The following is a 14,763-nucleotide window of genomic DNA, read 5'->3' as shown; positions in this document are numbered from 1 at the left end:
GCCCTGGCTGGTGTGGCTCAGTGGACTGAATGCTGACCTGTGGACCACAAGGTTTCCAGTCCCATTCCCAGTCAGGGCCTATGCCTGGGTTGCAGGCCAGGTCCCCAGTTGGAGGAGTGTGAGAGGCAAACTACAGATGTTTCTCTCTCACTGATGTCTCTCTCTACCCCCTGTCCTTTCCCCTCTCTAATAAATAAATAAATAAATAAAAATCTCTAAAAAATATCAATGATCATTTTTTAAAAGATTTTATTCATTTATCTTTAGAGGGGAAGGGAAGGAGAGAGGGAGAGAAATATCAATGTATGGTTGCCTCTTGTGTGTCCCCTGCTGGGAACTGGCCTGCAACCCAGGCATGTGCCCTGACTGGGAATTGAACCGCAATCCTTTGGTTCACAGGCCCGAGCTCAATCCACTGAGCCAGGGCAATGATCAGTTTTAATAAATCAGACTTATTTAAAAATGAAGGCACTACTCATTTAAAAACTATTTTTATTTGTGGTTAAGTGAACATGTTTTTCTGGCCACATCTTCATTAAAAAAAGAAAACGATCATTTATCAGTGAATTACTTACCATTGCACATACGGAGTAAATAATTTTTCCCAGCAGAATAGAATGTATTCTGAAATTAAGACAAATTTTTATAATAGTTCAGAAGTTATTGCATACTCTTCAGTAAGTCACAGGTAATAAAATATTAAAGAATACTAATATGCACTGGGAATCAACTATGCCACTTTCTCTGTTACCAGGCAAATCAACGAAATAAAAGTATTTTCAGATATATAAGTTAAACATGATACTATGAAACTGTTTCAACATGTAAAAGTGTACATTTTCAAATTAATTACTAAGGGAAATTTTGTACTTCAACCTTTTCTTCATACATGACTCTTTCTTCCAAGAGAGCAGAATAAGTAATTCTTTCAAATGGACAAACTTTTTGGCAATCAGCAATATTAGAAATATAAGCAAAAAAAATCTACCCTAACAATTCTGGATCAACAAAAAAATAATGTCAGCAGAAAAAGAATCTAAGGCACTTACTGATTTCCAAGTAGCAACATTTTTTTCCACAAAAGTGAATATTGTGTCACACTGATCCAAAGGAAGACAATCCAAAACATCTCCCAACAATACAAAAGGTGTAGAAGCGGTACAAATACCTTCAAGTGGAGCACAAGCCAATTTAAAAGTTTAAAATACTGTCAGGTAAAACAGCCCATGCAAAATCATTCTGAAGAATATTTTAAAGGTACACTTTATCAATCACAAAGCTTTAATAGACATGAAATGGGAGGAACCTAAAAGTCCCCAAATGGGACATATTTAAGTTTTATAGTATGTGTACTCAATAATGATAATTATTCTTGATAACACTTCTAGAGCATTTACTATATGTCAGGCACACTAAGTGCTTTACATTAACACATTTAACCCTATAAGGTTGATAGTATTATCTCCAGTTTATATAATGGAAGAACTGAGACACAGAGAAGTTAAATAGCTTGCCCAAGATCATAGAGCCAGTAAGTGGTAGAGCTGGGATACGAACCCAGGCAGTCTGGCTCCACAGTCTGTTTTCTTCACCACTAAGCTATTCAAGAGAATATAATGCAGCCAATTAAAAATGATGGTTATGATGACTATAACTTGGAAAATGCTTATTATATAATGTTATGTGAGAAAGGCAGGCCTCGAAACTGTATGTTTATTATGGTTACGACAATAAAATTTTAGAAAGACTACAGAAACTAAAACCATAAATCAAAATGAATGGTAGTTTTCAAAGTAGAGGAATTATGACTAGTATTTTCCCTTTTTCTCATTTGCAGCTGTTCTATAATGTTGCTAAATTGTACTTGAGACTTGAAAAGATTACCTTCAAAAAGATAACAAGAAGGTTTGATACTGATTTCAACTATTATTATGCATTTGTTTAAGGACATAGAATAGTAAAGTAAAAAGTTGACTATTTCTAAATTCAACATTATTAAAGCAATAAATTACAGATTTTAAGGAGCATTTAGACTAGTTAAAAACACATTTATCTCCCTGCTCATTCTTCCTTCTATTTTAAGGTAATAATTATTAACACTTCTTAAGTGTTTAAGAAAAAGTAGCCACTTATGCATGGCATGTAAAAAAACAGAAAAACATCTTTCTCTATATATCTATGTAGATTATAATGCCCAAAACATTGCATTAATATTATTACTTTCCCAGAAAAAGGAAGTAATATTTTCAGCTCTGCTCTGCACTGGTTAAGATCATATCTGGAATGTGATGTGAGGGATACGGCCTAGAACCGTGGGAGGCATAAGGCAGCAGATTTCAACTTAATACAAAGGAAATCTGATAATCAAAACTATCTCACAGAAATTAAATAGTAAGCTCCATCAATGAGTGTAGAAGCTGAATGATCACCTGCCAGGAGCCTTACAGAAGGCAGGGAAGATAAGTCAGAGACGAGACTGGAACAGATGACCTCTAAAACCCCTTAACACTTAGATTCTGTGATGATATATTGGTGCCCTGTACAAGAGATTTGAAAGGCATACTCCTTGCCCTTAGTTGCAGTGTAGTTTGGCATTAGTTAAATCACATTTGACAATTATAGAACTTAAAATTACCTACATTCTCTGCCAAAGATTCTCATTCAGTGAAACTACTTAAAAACTGAGATCGCAGGTTATTCTGATGAGCTTCGTTATATAGTATGATCCCCTGGAACTTTTACAATCTATGTTCCAGCCTCTGCATAGCCCTCCTTGCTTCATACTAACCTTGGCCACAGATACCCTCTTTTCAGTTCCCAAACACATTGTTATGTTCATGCTTCTCAGTTCCCAAACACCTTGCTATGTTCACATTTCCATGATTAAAGAGCCTTCCTCCTCTTTATCATGGGGTAAACTCCTACTTAATCTTTTGAAGCATAAATTACACAGCATATCTAAAAAAATCCCTTTTACCTTTGAGCAGTCTACCTCATCTATTACACTGTACATAAGTTATAGCACTTATTATATCCTGTTTACCTTTGTAATGTGTAGTGTGAGCTTTCTAAGGGTAAACATTTTTGCATGTTTTAACCAGTAAAGTGTCTGACACTGAACAGAAGCTCAATAAGTATCTGCTGTATTGAATTTAACAAAATAGTTATGGACAGTTTGAAAACATGTCACATGTAAATAATACTATATTCTTTCAAGGAGGAATTTCCCATCAAAATAAAATTAAAAAAGCATTTATGTATTTATTTACAGTTTAACTAAAATGTTAAGTCCCCATCTTTCTCAAATAAAGTAAAAGTTCTAATTATAGATTGTGTATAACTCCAAGTGTTAAAAATATTACTAGTCTACAAGAGTAATATATTGATGTAATCAATGATATGTTAAGCAGATGCTGCAAATTGACAGGAACAAAGTGAGGTATACTTCACTGTAGAACTTATTTAAATATGCTGAATGAATATGCATTTTATATGAAAGTTTAACATGTAAAGTCAGAATTTATAAATTAAGCTGAGTTCACAAAATAGCTTATACTGGAAGACCACTTTTGTATATTTCAGTTTTTGTAGGAATAAATATCAAAATAATATGTGAATAATGCTTTACAGATTAAAAGGTGCTTTTCACTATTTCATTTAATCAAATGGGTATTTTAACCAAATTAAAGAAGAGTGCTAATGAGCTATTTCTGCATTGCTTCTTTCTGGAAATATTTAATCGGCTCCTACTATATGTTAGGTACTGTTCACTCCCTATGCCTTCAAAAAATCTCTTGAAACTATCTCCCCACCATTGTCTGATCTCAAATGTTCCCTACCTATTTTTTTTCTGCCAGCAGTCTTTCCCAGTACAACTCTTCTTCCATAGCTCTCCTCTTCAGCATGGTATACAAAGCCTGTTAAAAATGACACTAATCTATCCCTTCCCATTTCTTTCCTTACCATTTTCCTCCTCCGAGACATTGTTCTTTAGCTATGCTGAATTTGGCCTTTACATATAGCTATTCCCATTCGTTTCTCATCCTTCACATTCCAGCTTCCTTTCTAAGACCTTCCTGATTCCTCGGAAACTGAAATTCAGAGTACTTCAACTCAACTGCATTCCCACTTCAATTGCAGTTATTACACCTACTAAGACATTTACACACCTGTTTTCCTCCATTAGCTACTAGGCTCCTTACAGGCAAGAAATGTTTTATTGACCAATGAATCTCCAAGTCTTAGCTTAGTACCAGGCATATAGTAGATGCTCAGTAAATGTTTACTGAATAAAAGAAACAACTGGAGAACAAAGAAAGTGCAAAATTGTGTGCTGTTTATTAAAGATGAGAAATAAATGTGAGCTAATTTAACTGGGACAACCTGTTGGCAAAGGGCAGGCAGAACTTGAAAAATGAACAAAATCAAATAGGCAGAGAGGTACGAGGAGCATAAATTTTAAGCACATCATGTCCAATATTACTTAAAAAAATTAACAATAACCCATACTTACCTTCAGTTACTCCCCCAATAGCAAGAGAAATAATAGCTAAAACGTTTTCACATGATGAATGATTTATCTACCAACAGAGGAGAAAACAATTTAATTTAGTAGCCAGAGTTCAGACTAACTTAATAACAATGAAGACATACCCTGACATTAATCTGATTATCACAAAAATGGAATAAAGATATTTCTCACAAAAGATAAAATTGCTTTTAAGATGAAAATGCAAAAACTGGATAATAATAGTTACTAACTGTAGAAGTATATCAAGTAAATAATAAGCAGGTGATTCACTTAAAATCCAATGGTCTTAGAAAAATAGTTACGTTAGCATGATTAAGGCCGTAAGTTAGTCATATAGAGAAATACTGAGGCCAAAACTCAATGGACAGGGTAAAGGCAAGGCCAGGGGAATGAACTGTACTGGTGCTTCAGTATGACTGAGGGAGAGTTTTAATTTAAGGGAAGTAGTGCCTTGGTTCCATAACATCATAAAAGCCAGCATTTACTGAGTGTTCATTAACTGTTGTTTTTCACAACAATCTTGAAAGAATGGTTATTTGTCTTCTTACAAATGAAACTGAGGCCCAGAAAAGCAAAGTAACTTGCTTGATGCCTCCCAACAGGTTAAGTGAGTAGGTGTGAAGAAAAGGAAAAAAATAAATTTTGATGCAGAATTGCCCAAAAGAGGTGGCACTGCATTATCACCAAAGACGTAAGATCCACCTCCTTGGGACCCAACCTTCACTTAACCAAGAATAAACTGTTGAAAGTTTTCCTTTCCTTCGAGTGCCCCACTAATGTTAAATAAACTCAGATTTCTCACATTTAGAGTGTGAGAAGTTACTCTCACATTAAATTTGTCTACTGAATTTAAACATGCACTATTTTTTTATGTTGATGAGAAGGCTATCATAAGAAAATGACAGTATAGAACCCCAGTTCCCATGCTGCACATCCTCAGACTCGACTTTTCACGCTACTGCAGGATGTGTTGCACTGTTCACACAGCAATGCGAGAGGGCCCACATCAAAGTCTAGTTCTTGCTCAGCAAGACCTTGTATCAACTTTTCTCATACTATTCACTTGGAGAGAGGTCTCTTCATTTAACAAACCAAACACTTAAGTTGCACCTGTGCTGTCAAAATCCTTAATCATTACATAACTTCTACACTATGATCAAGTCAGCTTTCACAAAGCAGCAAGCTCATGCTAGAAAAAGTAATCATATTTAAACATTCATTTTAAGAATAAAAGTAATTTAAAAAAATAACAATTTCTTAATTTGCCAAAAAATAAAAGTATACTTACAATTTCTTCTTCTAGAACACCTCTGAAAGCTTGGTCAAGGGTACATTTTTTTTCATTTTCACTATTAAAAACAAAAGACAACTGCATTTTTTAAACAGCTCAGGGTAAGTATGAAGATGCGGGCAAGCATATTTCAGGAATATCAATGCCTTACCTGCCAGGTAACTGGCTGAAGGTATTCAACAATGGCTTGATATTTTTGTTATTTAGGGCCTCCCTGGTAGACTTCTAGAAAAATAAAAATAGAAAATAAGTGGAAAGATTTTTGTTTATTATTTACTAAAAAACATGTTATTCATTAATAGTATGTCTAACTAAAAAAATGTTTGCAACTGGGAAAAATTTCCTATCAGTCACTCTATCAGTAATTTTTATTCAAATACCACTTACTGATACAGCCATATCACTTTAAGCCTGGCAAGAGCTTCCTAGCTTGACTTTCCTATTCAAGTATTTCCCTCCTACCATCTCTTTAACTATTGCATCAGTGAGAATCTACTGCTTTAAAAAAAAAGTCTCCACTAACTCCTTATTTACAGATTTTTGGTTTTGAAATTTTGTCTCCTTGCAAGGTCCCTGATATTATCCCATTCAATCTATCCAATCTTACTTTCCACTCCCCCTAACACATTCTCTGCACTAAGGTCTAGTCATTTCCCCCCCATAATGTTCTACCAAGCTCACGCCAGTGTATTCACACATTCATGATATTCTTCCCACCTGTTCATACAAATTCTATCCATTCTTCAGGACCCACCTGAAGTCCTACCTCCTCTAGGTAGTTGCTCAGCACAGTCCCTCACACATAGTACACACTGAATAAATACCTGCTGATCGTCTGAAGGTAGTCATAATTGAAAGACAAACATATTGCAAAGTCATTCATCCTGTGAAAATTCATATTCCTAAAAATTCATACTTAAAAAGTCACCTTAGTACCTCACAGGAGGTAGATTTATACTGGAAATGTACATTCCTGACTCTGCCAAGAATAGGCTCTCTCATCTTGGGAAAATCCCTTAAGGCTTCATTTTGCTCATCAGTTAAATAAGAGGGTTGTCCTTTATCCTTACTACCTGCAGCAGCAGTGGCAACACCTGTAAACTTGTTAGATAGGCACAAACTCATGCCTCACCCCAAATCTACTGAATCAGGATTTACATTTAACAACATCTCCAGGCGATGCCACCACAAACTTAAGCCGGAGAAGCACTATACTAAATGATCTCCAATTAAATGGTCCTTTCCAAAGATAATATAATCTTGGAAACTCCTAACTATTACTCTTAGCAGAATCTTAAATCACCAGATATTAGATTACAGCAAAATGCACAGAAAGGAAATAACTCTGATGGCATAAGCAAGATAAATCTGGTAAACACAAACAGACCCAGTACTGTGTGGTGAAAAAAAAAACAACAAAAAAACCCCCCACAAAAAACCAAAAACACGTATACAAGAAAAATTCTTAACAAAAAGAATAAATTTTCTTTCACAGAATTTTCACGCTGACATCCCTATAAATAACTACATTGGCACAGTTAAATATCTAAGTAGTTGAATCATTACTTTAAAAATGGGCGTAAATGCTAAAGAAAAATACAGTAAATCAAGGTTCTTCATGCTGAGTATGTATGAACAACGTAAGAATAATGGGTTTGAAGTAAAAAAAACACTTTAGTAAATCACAACTATTTTGGAGCGATTGTCTCAGTTTCTATCTCATCTACAAGGGATAATAAAACTCAGCCTACTTAACACTGCTAAGAGTTATATAAGCTAACATGAAGACACTCTGCAAGGTTTTTCTCAAACGCTAAAACTACTCTTCCTTAATGAGTAAGAATAAGATGACATCTGGCAAGCCTTCCCAAGCTGATCTGTTTGCCTTTCCTACTCAACATTTTCCTACTCCTACGAGGTGGATTAAAATCCACCTCTTAGGAGTGAGATATGGAGGGTTAAAGGTGTGGTGAAGAGGCGGCCGAACTGCCACCAGGCATTCAGGAGGCGGGGCAAGAACCGTTGTCAGGGCAAAAACCACTCCGGCCCTCCCCTGTCAGAAGCTTCCTCCGGTTCTGGAAACACCTGTCCGGCTAAGCGCGCAATGCAGGGAAGCTGGACCATGTAAGTGAGCCCCTCACGCAAGGCGCCCAAAACGCGGGATCCTGAATCCCGCCGGCGGGACAGCATAGGCGGACAGCAGAGGGCACGCGGAAGAGGCAGGTAAATCGCCTTTCCCACCTCCCAGCCCTCGATGGGGTCTGAAGCCAACGCTGAGGCGTACACACCTCTATGCCCTCTTTACCCCAAGACAAAATTCCAGTAATCTCTGGGCGACGAGGGCAAAAAACGAGCGCCGAGTCTAGCGTGCACCCTCCCGCCTTCCGCTCACCGTAAACCGCGACCGCGCTTCGGGTAAACTGAAGAGCGGCGGCGTCGGAGACATCTTCCCGGCTGCGCGTGCCCGCCACCACGCCGCAGCGCAGATGGATGACGTCAAGCCGGAAGCAACGAGATAACCGGCCCTGTACGCGGCTAGAGTGGCCTGTGAGCCAAGGGGCGGAGCGGCTGGCAATTGGGAGCTTTAGCAGTCGCCGACCTCAGGTGGGCGTTAGAAGCCCGAGTCAGGCATACAATGACAAGTCTGGGTTCGTGGGTAACTTGGGGTGACGACCTATGGGCGGCGGCGCCCTATAACCTCTGCGCTGCCGAGCTAGGCATAGGCCGAGACGCGCAGCGGTGGTTTTCCGGGTTTGGCGAAGCCGGGCTAGTTACGGCTCTATGGGCTGCTTGGGAAGGTAACCGCTGTCGGAGAATCCAAGGCAGGTGGGTTATCTGGGAAAGCTTCAGGCTGGGGAAGTGGTGGCCGTGGCTGTGACCGTGAGCTGCCAGAACACAATTATTTTCCCGGAAGGAGTACTGTCAGCTTCGAATTTACACATCAGGCCTGTAGTTCATGGGCCCTGTAGTTAGCTCATTAGCAGTTCGCTCTTCTGTGAGATAGAAATAATGCTTGTGCCACAGGACTCATGGAAGGCGCTAATAAAATAATGAATGCAAGTGTGGCTTGTATGACAATTTAAGGATTATTAATACTTTGGGGTTAATTAACTTTGCTAGCATATATGTAGGTCTTTACAGAAAGAGAAAGACCAAGGAGGAATGCAGTTTTTGCACTGACAGGAGAATTGGTGGCTCTGTATCCAGGATAGAGGCATCTCTTGCAAAACCCTGTTTTCTCATCATTTTTCCTCCCTTGTTTCCTCTCATCGAAAAGACTTGGCGAATGAGAAGCCAACAGTAACTTTCCAGTTGAAATTATGCTGTAGGGAAAGAACTTTCATATTGACCCAACCATAAGGTTTCTGCTCGTGGTTTCTCATCCATGTGTACCTAAAAGAAGAAAGCTAGGTGTGCTTTACCTAAGCTTCATTAGCATGCAAGGAAAATACAGGAAGACAACAAAAAAGATAACTGTGTATAGCGTTGCCTGTAAGTGGGAACTGTGAACAATGATGGCTACCTGGAGCATTGCAGACTTTTTTAGAATCAGAATCAGAATCATTCAGGTTTGATTGTGTAAATCTCAAAATTGGCTAACAAACTGGTATTAACTAATTTAATTGGTATCTGCTGATACAGGGTTATTATCACATTACAAATGAATATAACTAGAGCACAACTAAGGCCTGGGAGAGAGAAAAATATTTTTTGCAAAAATTTGAACACAAAAGTTGGAGTTTATTGACTCATCTGTCAAAGCCCAGTCACTTAGAATTCTATTATTCAGCAAACATTTGTTTGCACACAATGGACAGTATATATTGAAGGAATAAGAAGTATATGAACAAAATGATAAAACTTAATTCCTGTTTTGAGGAGCTCTTAGTTTGGTTGACCTAAAAAACAAACCATTATGATTTGTATTTAATTTCTACCACAAGTTATTTAGATAATAGCTGCTGTAAGACATCAAAGGAGAGAGAAATTAACATAGGAGGTGGTCAAGAAGTCTTCATGGAGAAGATAGAATATGAGCTGGACCAAGGAGGATTCCAATAGAGATAGGTAGGACTGGGAAGTGGTGAATAGGAAGAACATTCCCAGTGGAGAGAGTAGTATGAGCAAAAGTGTGGAAGGGAGAAAGCACAGTGAAAGATAGCTGTTTACTTTCGTATTGAGTTCTAAACAAAAAGAGGGATTAAAAGTAAGGTTGGAACCAGGTCATATTAATATTTGAAACCAAAGAATATTATGGTTTTAAAAATGGCTTCTATGGTTCCTACTGAGTTATAGCTGACAGTATATTTGGGGGGGAGGAGAAAAATGAACTATTTTGCTGCTGAGTAAAGAAACAGTAGGAAAAAAGCAATCTTCAAGGGATAATGAGCTGTTATTGTTTAGTGGGTACAGATTTTGGCTTGGGATGAAAGTTCTGGAGTTGGATAGCAATGATGGTTGCACAACAATGTGAATATATTTGAAAGCCACTGAATTGTACACTTAAAATGGTTAAAAATGATTAAAATGCTAAATTTTATGTATGTTTTACCAAAGTAAAAGAACAACAACAAAAAAATCTGATGTAAACATCTTCAAAAGGGCAAAGATAGTGCAGATATCAGTGTGATTTGGGACCTTAAGATTTTATTTTAAAACACCAAGAAGTAGTAGGTAATGTATTTTAAAAAGACATCCATCAAGAATCATTCCACTGTTAGGAGTATATCCTAAGAACCCTGAAGCACCAGTCCAAAAGAACCTATGCACCCCGATGTTCATAGCAGCACAATTTACAATAGCCAAGAGTTGGAAGCAACCTAGATGCCCATCAGTAAATGACTGGATCAAAAAACTATAGTACATTTACACAATGGAGTTCTATGCTGCAGAAAGGAAAAAGGACCTCCTACCCTTTGCAACAACATGGATGGAACTGGAAAGCTTTATGCTGAGTGAAATAAGGCAGGCAGTGAAAGACAAATGCCATATGATATCACCGTTAACAGGAATCTAAACAACAAAACAAACAAGCAAGCAAAATGTGACCAAAGACACTGAAATACAGAATGCACTGACAGGGTGCAGAGGGGAGAGGGGAGAGAATTACAGGGGAAAAGGGGAAGGACTCCCATGAACAAGTATAAAGGACACATGGACAATAACTAAGGTGGGGGTGGAAATGGGAGGGAGGTGGGGAGCACTGGGGGTGGGGCAGGGCTGGGAATACAAGACAAAACTATACTTGAACAAGAATTAAATAAAGAATCATTACAGTAAAAATATTTTAGCATTTAGATCACTTAATAAATGCTTTTTAGTTCCCACAGCACTTAACATATAATACTTGATTTCATCCTGTGATATTTTGAGGTGGGTAATCCAACTGTTAGGCCCGTTATATACTTGAGGATGTAGACGGAAAGAGATGGGGCTCTTGATACAGGTAAATGACAGAATGAGACTACCCATGGGTTTTGATTCCAAACTTCATGCTCCTTACACTGTTATGCTGTTGTATTGTATAATGGTTAAGTTTTAGTCAGAACCTTCTATGAGCCAGATACTTTTCTTGTACTACTTTTACTCCTTATAACAACATTGTACGTAGTTATATATCAGTGAAGAAACAGGCTTCTCTTTGCTAGGTCACATGGCTAGAGAAAACTAATTTTGGGTTTGAGCCTGGCTTTAATCCCAAAGCCTGTATTTGGTCTTAACTCTTGGATCTTTACTAACTCATTGGCCTAGTTAATGTCTTGTAAATTATTTTCTTACAGGTGGATGAGGTTAAGGATCATATTGCCATCAATAACATACAATGAGTTTTTTGAAAGTATGTAGTAATAACAGTCAAAGGGCAGACATCCAATAGCAAATAATCTCTTCACTTAGATTTATTGCTCACTTGTTTTTCCTCTTATGCTAGTGAAGGTAAGACTGACAAGGCACTGTCTCTCTGTTAGGCAATACCTTCCTTGGGAAATGCTAGGCTCCTGGTTTAGATCAGTTCCAAGCATTTGCATCTTTATTCCTTTTTCTTGGTGGGATCTTAGTTGGATTCATCTGCTAGACATCACCATTGGAGTGGTGATGTCTAGCAGATAGACATCACCATTGGAGTGGTGATGTCTAGCAGATGTGGGCCATGGGGCAGTTTAGTCTGATTTTGTTCTAGTCTTTATCCTCTAGCCCCAGGCTAAAAGAAACTTTTTGTTCCAAGCTTACCAGTCAACATTAGGATATTGAATTGTAGCTTTCACTGGTTCAGGTTCTGGGCCTTTGTCATCTTTTCCTTTCTCTAACTCTGTAATTTGAATGGATTGAAAGAATTACATTGACAAGAAACTGATGTTTGAGATTAAAAGATAAGCAAAAAGAATGAGACTCTTTCATAGGGAAAGGAATGGAACTTTGGTGAATAATAATGGGAGAGGAATGACACTTGCGAGTATTTTTTGTTGAAAAATAAGAATTATATGAAAACTGTAAGTGCTGTATTTTTATAGAGTGGTGGCACTTTTCAAGCACTTTATATTAATATTGTATTCATTCAGTACATATTTATTGAGGACCTATTATCTGCCAGTCACAGGTATAATAGGATCATATATGCAGTATTATTATTTTATAAAATTCTAAGTATTGTATATATCATTATCTAGTATACATAGTAAAATCCTATTTGGTGAGCTTGGTTGGAAAACATAGATAAGCATGGTTCAAGGTGAGAAATAAAATAGTGGATGACTTCTTGCCCTGAAAAGTGTAACTTCCCTGTAGGATTAGACAGAGGTTTTGTCTGAAATTATACCATTGCTTGGCTTGTTCTCACTTCCCATCCTGTTTCTCTCTACCCCTTACTGGTCTCTTTTGAGATCACTTTAATAAATCATTTGCTCACAAAGTCTCACCCCAAGGTTTATTTCTGGAGATCCTGATTGTGTTAGTTTGGATATACTGAGAAGCAGACACCAACTGTTAGGGTTCGCTGTGCAAGAGATTTATTATGGAGGGAGCAGGGGTAGGCAGGGAGAGCTTACAGACCCCAGTGCAAGAATGGTTAGGTGGAAAGTTCAAGTGAAACACAGCACCAGCAAAGTTTGTCTTTGCCTGTGGGCAGTCCTCAATCAAATCCCCTAGCTGGAAGAATAATACAGTTTTGCCAGAACGGGTCTACTATCTCTGCCATGCTCAGACATTGACTACAAGCAGCCTTAGAAAGCCTGGCTTTGTGCAAATGTGATTGATCCAGAGGCTGTACCTCCACTGTCAGTCAGTCGTGCTGCCCACAGGAAAAGATCTAAGTGGAGCATTTTCATGGCCACCACACTGTCCTACGGTATTGCTATTCTTTCATTTTCAGGAAATATTTTCTTGATATGTTTATTTTCAATAAATATATATAAACCTGGCACTGTGAACAAAACAGAATAGTTACTACTCTCACACAGCTTTTACTCTTTGGAAGAGCATATTTTTTTAAAGTAGATAAAAACAAAAGAATTTTATGTGATCAGTGCTATGACTGAAATAATAACTAACCTCTATTGAATGTTGTTGTGTGTTTGGATTCTAAGTGCTTTACATGTATGAACTCTAATCTTCCCAGCAACCTTACAAGGTAGGTACTTTTTATTCCCAGTTTTCAGAAGAGCCTGAGGTGAACAGTGCTTAAGTAACTAAGCTCCAAGGTCATTCAAAATCGAAGGAGTAAGAGACTATGGTAGAGAATACTTAGGCAGTATTTATTTATTTATTCCAATTACAGCTGACATTCAACACCGTATTAGTTTAAGGTGTACAGCACAATGGTTAGACATTTGTATAATTTGCAAAGTGATCCTCCCCACAAGCACAGCTCTCACCTGGCACCACACATAGTTATTACAACTCTATTAACCATATTCCCTGTGCTGTGGTTTACATACTTGTAAATACTTCATAACTGCCACCAACAGACACCAACCGACAATAATTGCCAATTTGCACTTTCTAATCCCTTCATCTTTTTCACCCAGTCCTCCAACCCTCCTTCCACACAACAACCATCAGTCTGTTCTCTGCATCCACACTTCCTCTCTGGTAGCAAAAATCTTTGAGGAAGTGCTGTTTTAAAACAAAATAGTTTATTGATGTGTGTGTGTGTGTGTGTGTGTGTGAGAGAGAGAGAGAGAGAGAGAGACCGAGCAATTTGTTGTTCCTCTAATAATATTTGTGCATTCATTGGTTGATCCTTGCATTTGCCCTGACCAGGTATCAAACTAGCAACCGTAGCGTATCAGGACAGTGCTCTCTCTAATCAACTGAGCTACTTAGCCAGGGTCAGGAAGTGCTATTTAAGGTAAAATTTAAAGGATGGGAAGGGAATTAGTTGCATATTTATGAGGGTGAGATTTGACAGGGGAAGGCAAGAAAGAACATTTCAGGTAGAAGGAACAGCATGTGCAATGGCGTATGTTAGGCAAAAAGGTTAACACATTTGAGAACTGAAAGAAGGCCATAGTGAGAAAGATGGAGAGCAGTGGGAAAAGAGGTTGTAGAAAAGAACAAGGCCACATTCTTTAGGACTTTGCGATTCTCTAGAGTTTCATTCTCTTCTGCACACTGCAGTCTTCTGGAATCTCATGGAACACAAAGTTTGTTTTTAAAAGTTCTCTACTTTTTGCATAAACTGTTTTAGAGGAGAGACATTTGCTTTCATTGGTCACCTTGCTTCCACTCTGTGGAGCATCTGATTTTCTTCATATGACTGGTGATTTTTCATTATGTGTTCATATTTATAAATAAAGGTTAAGATTGTTCAGTCCTAATAGTTATTGCAGGGGATGCTTAGCACATTTCCCATTCCTCACTCACCATTCCCACCCCCTTTCACCCCGTTCTTGTAATAGACAAAACAGTTGTGGGCATGTGACTAGACATGGCCAGCAGTAAGTCT

General features: G+C 37.9%; 1 protein-coding gene and 1 long non-coding RNA gene across 2 annotated transcripts in view; one reads left to right on the top strand and one right to left on the bottom strand.

Annotated features, from left to right (window-relative positions):
• The window catches only part of THOC1 (THO complex subunit 1), a 54,796-nt gene extending 46,435 nt beyond the window's left edge, over positions 1–8,361 (bottom strand). The window contains exons 1-6 of the mRNA XM_037031628.1: positions 8,215–8,361; positions 5,974–6,047; positions 5,820–5,880; positions 4,514–4,580; positions 1,050–1,168; positions 576–624 (exon numbers count right to left, since the gene is read on the bottom strand). Of these exons, the coding sequence (XP_036887523.1) occupies positions 576–624; positions 1,050–1,168; positions 4,514–4,580; positions 5,820–5,880; positions 5,974–6,047; positions 8,215–8,268 (424 nt within the window). The 5' untranslated portion in view covers positions 8,269–8,361. The remainder of the gene's footprint in view (positions 1–575; positions 625–1,049; positions 1,169–4,513; positions 4,581–5,819; positions 5,881–5,973; positions 6,048–8,214) is intronic.
• Positions 7,773–14,763, top strand: part of LOC118976905 (uncharacterized) — a 62,981-nt gene continuing 55,990 nt past the window's right edge. Inside the window, exon 1 of the long non-coding RNA XR_005064375.1 lies at positions 7,773–8,045. This is a non-coding gene — a long non-coding RNA (uncharacterized LOC118976905). The remainder of the gene's footprint in view (positions 8,046–14,763) is intronic.

The sequence above is a fragment of the Sturnira hondurensis genome, unplaced genomic scaffold (genome assembly GCF_014824575.4).
Source record: "Sturnira hondurensis isolate 20B ecotype Veracruz unplaced genomic scaffold, ASM1482457v3 Scaffold0001872, whole genome shotgun sequence".
Lineage (NCBI taxonomy): Eukaryota > Metazoa > Chordata > Mammalia > Chiroptera > Phyllostomidae > Sturnira > Sturnira hondurensis.
Note: the sequence above shows the minus strand (reverse complement) of the source record. Positions and strands in the feature narration are given on the sequence as shown.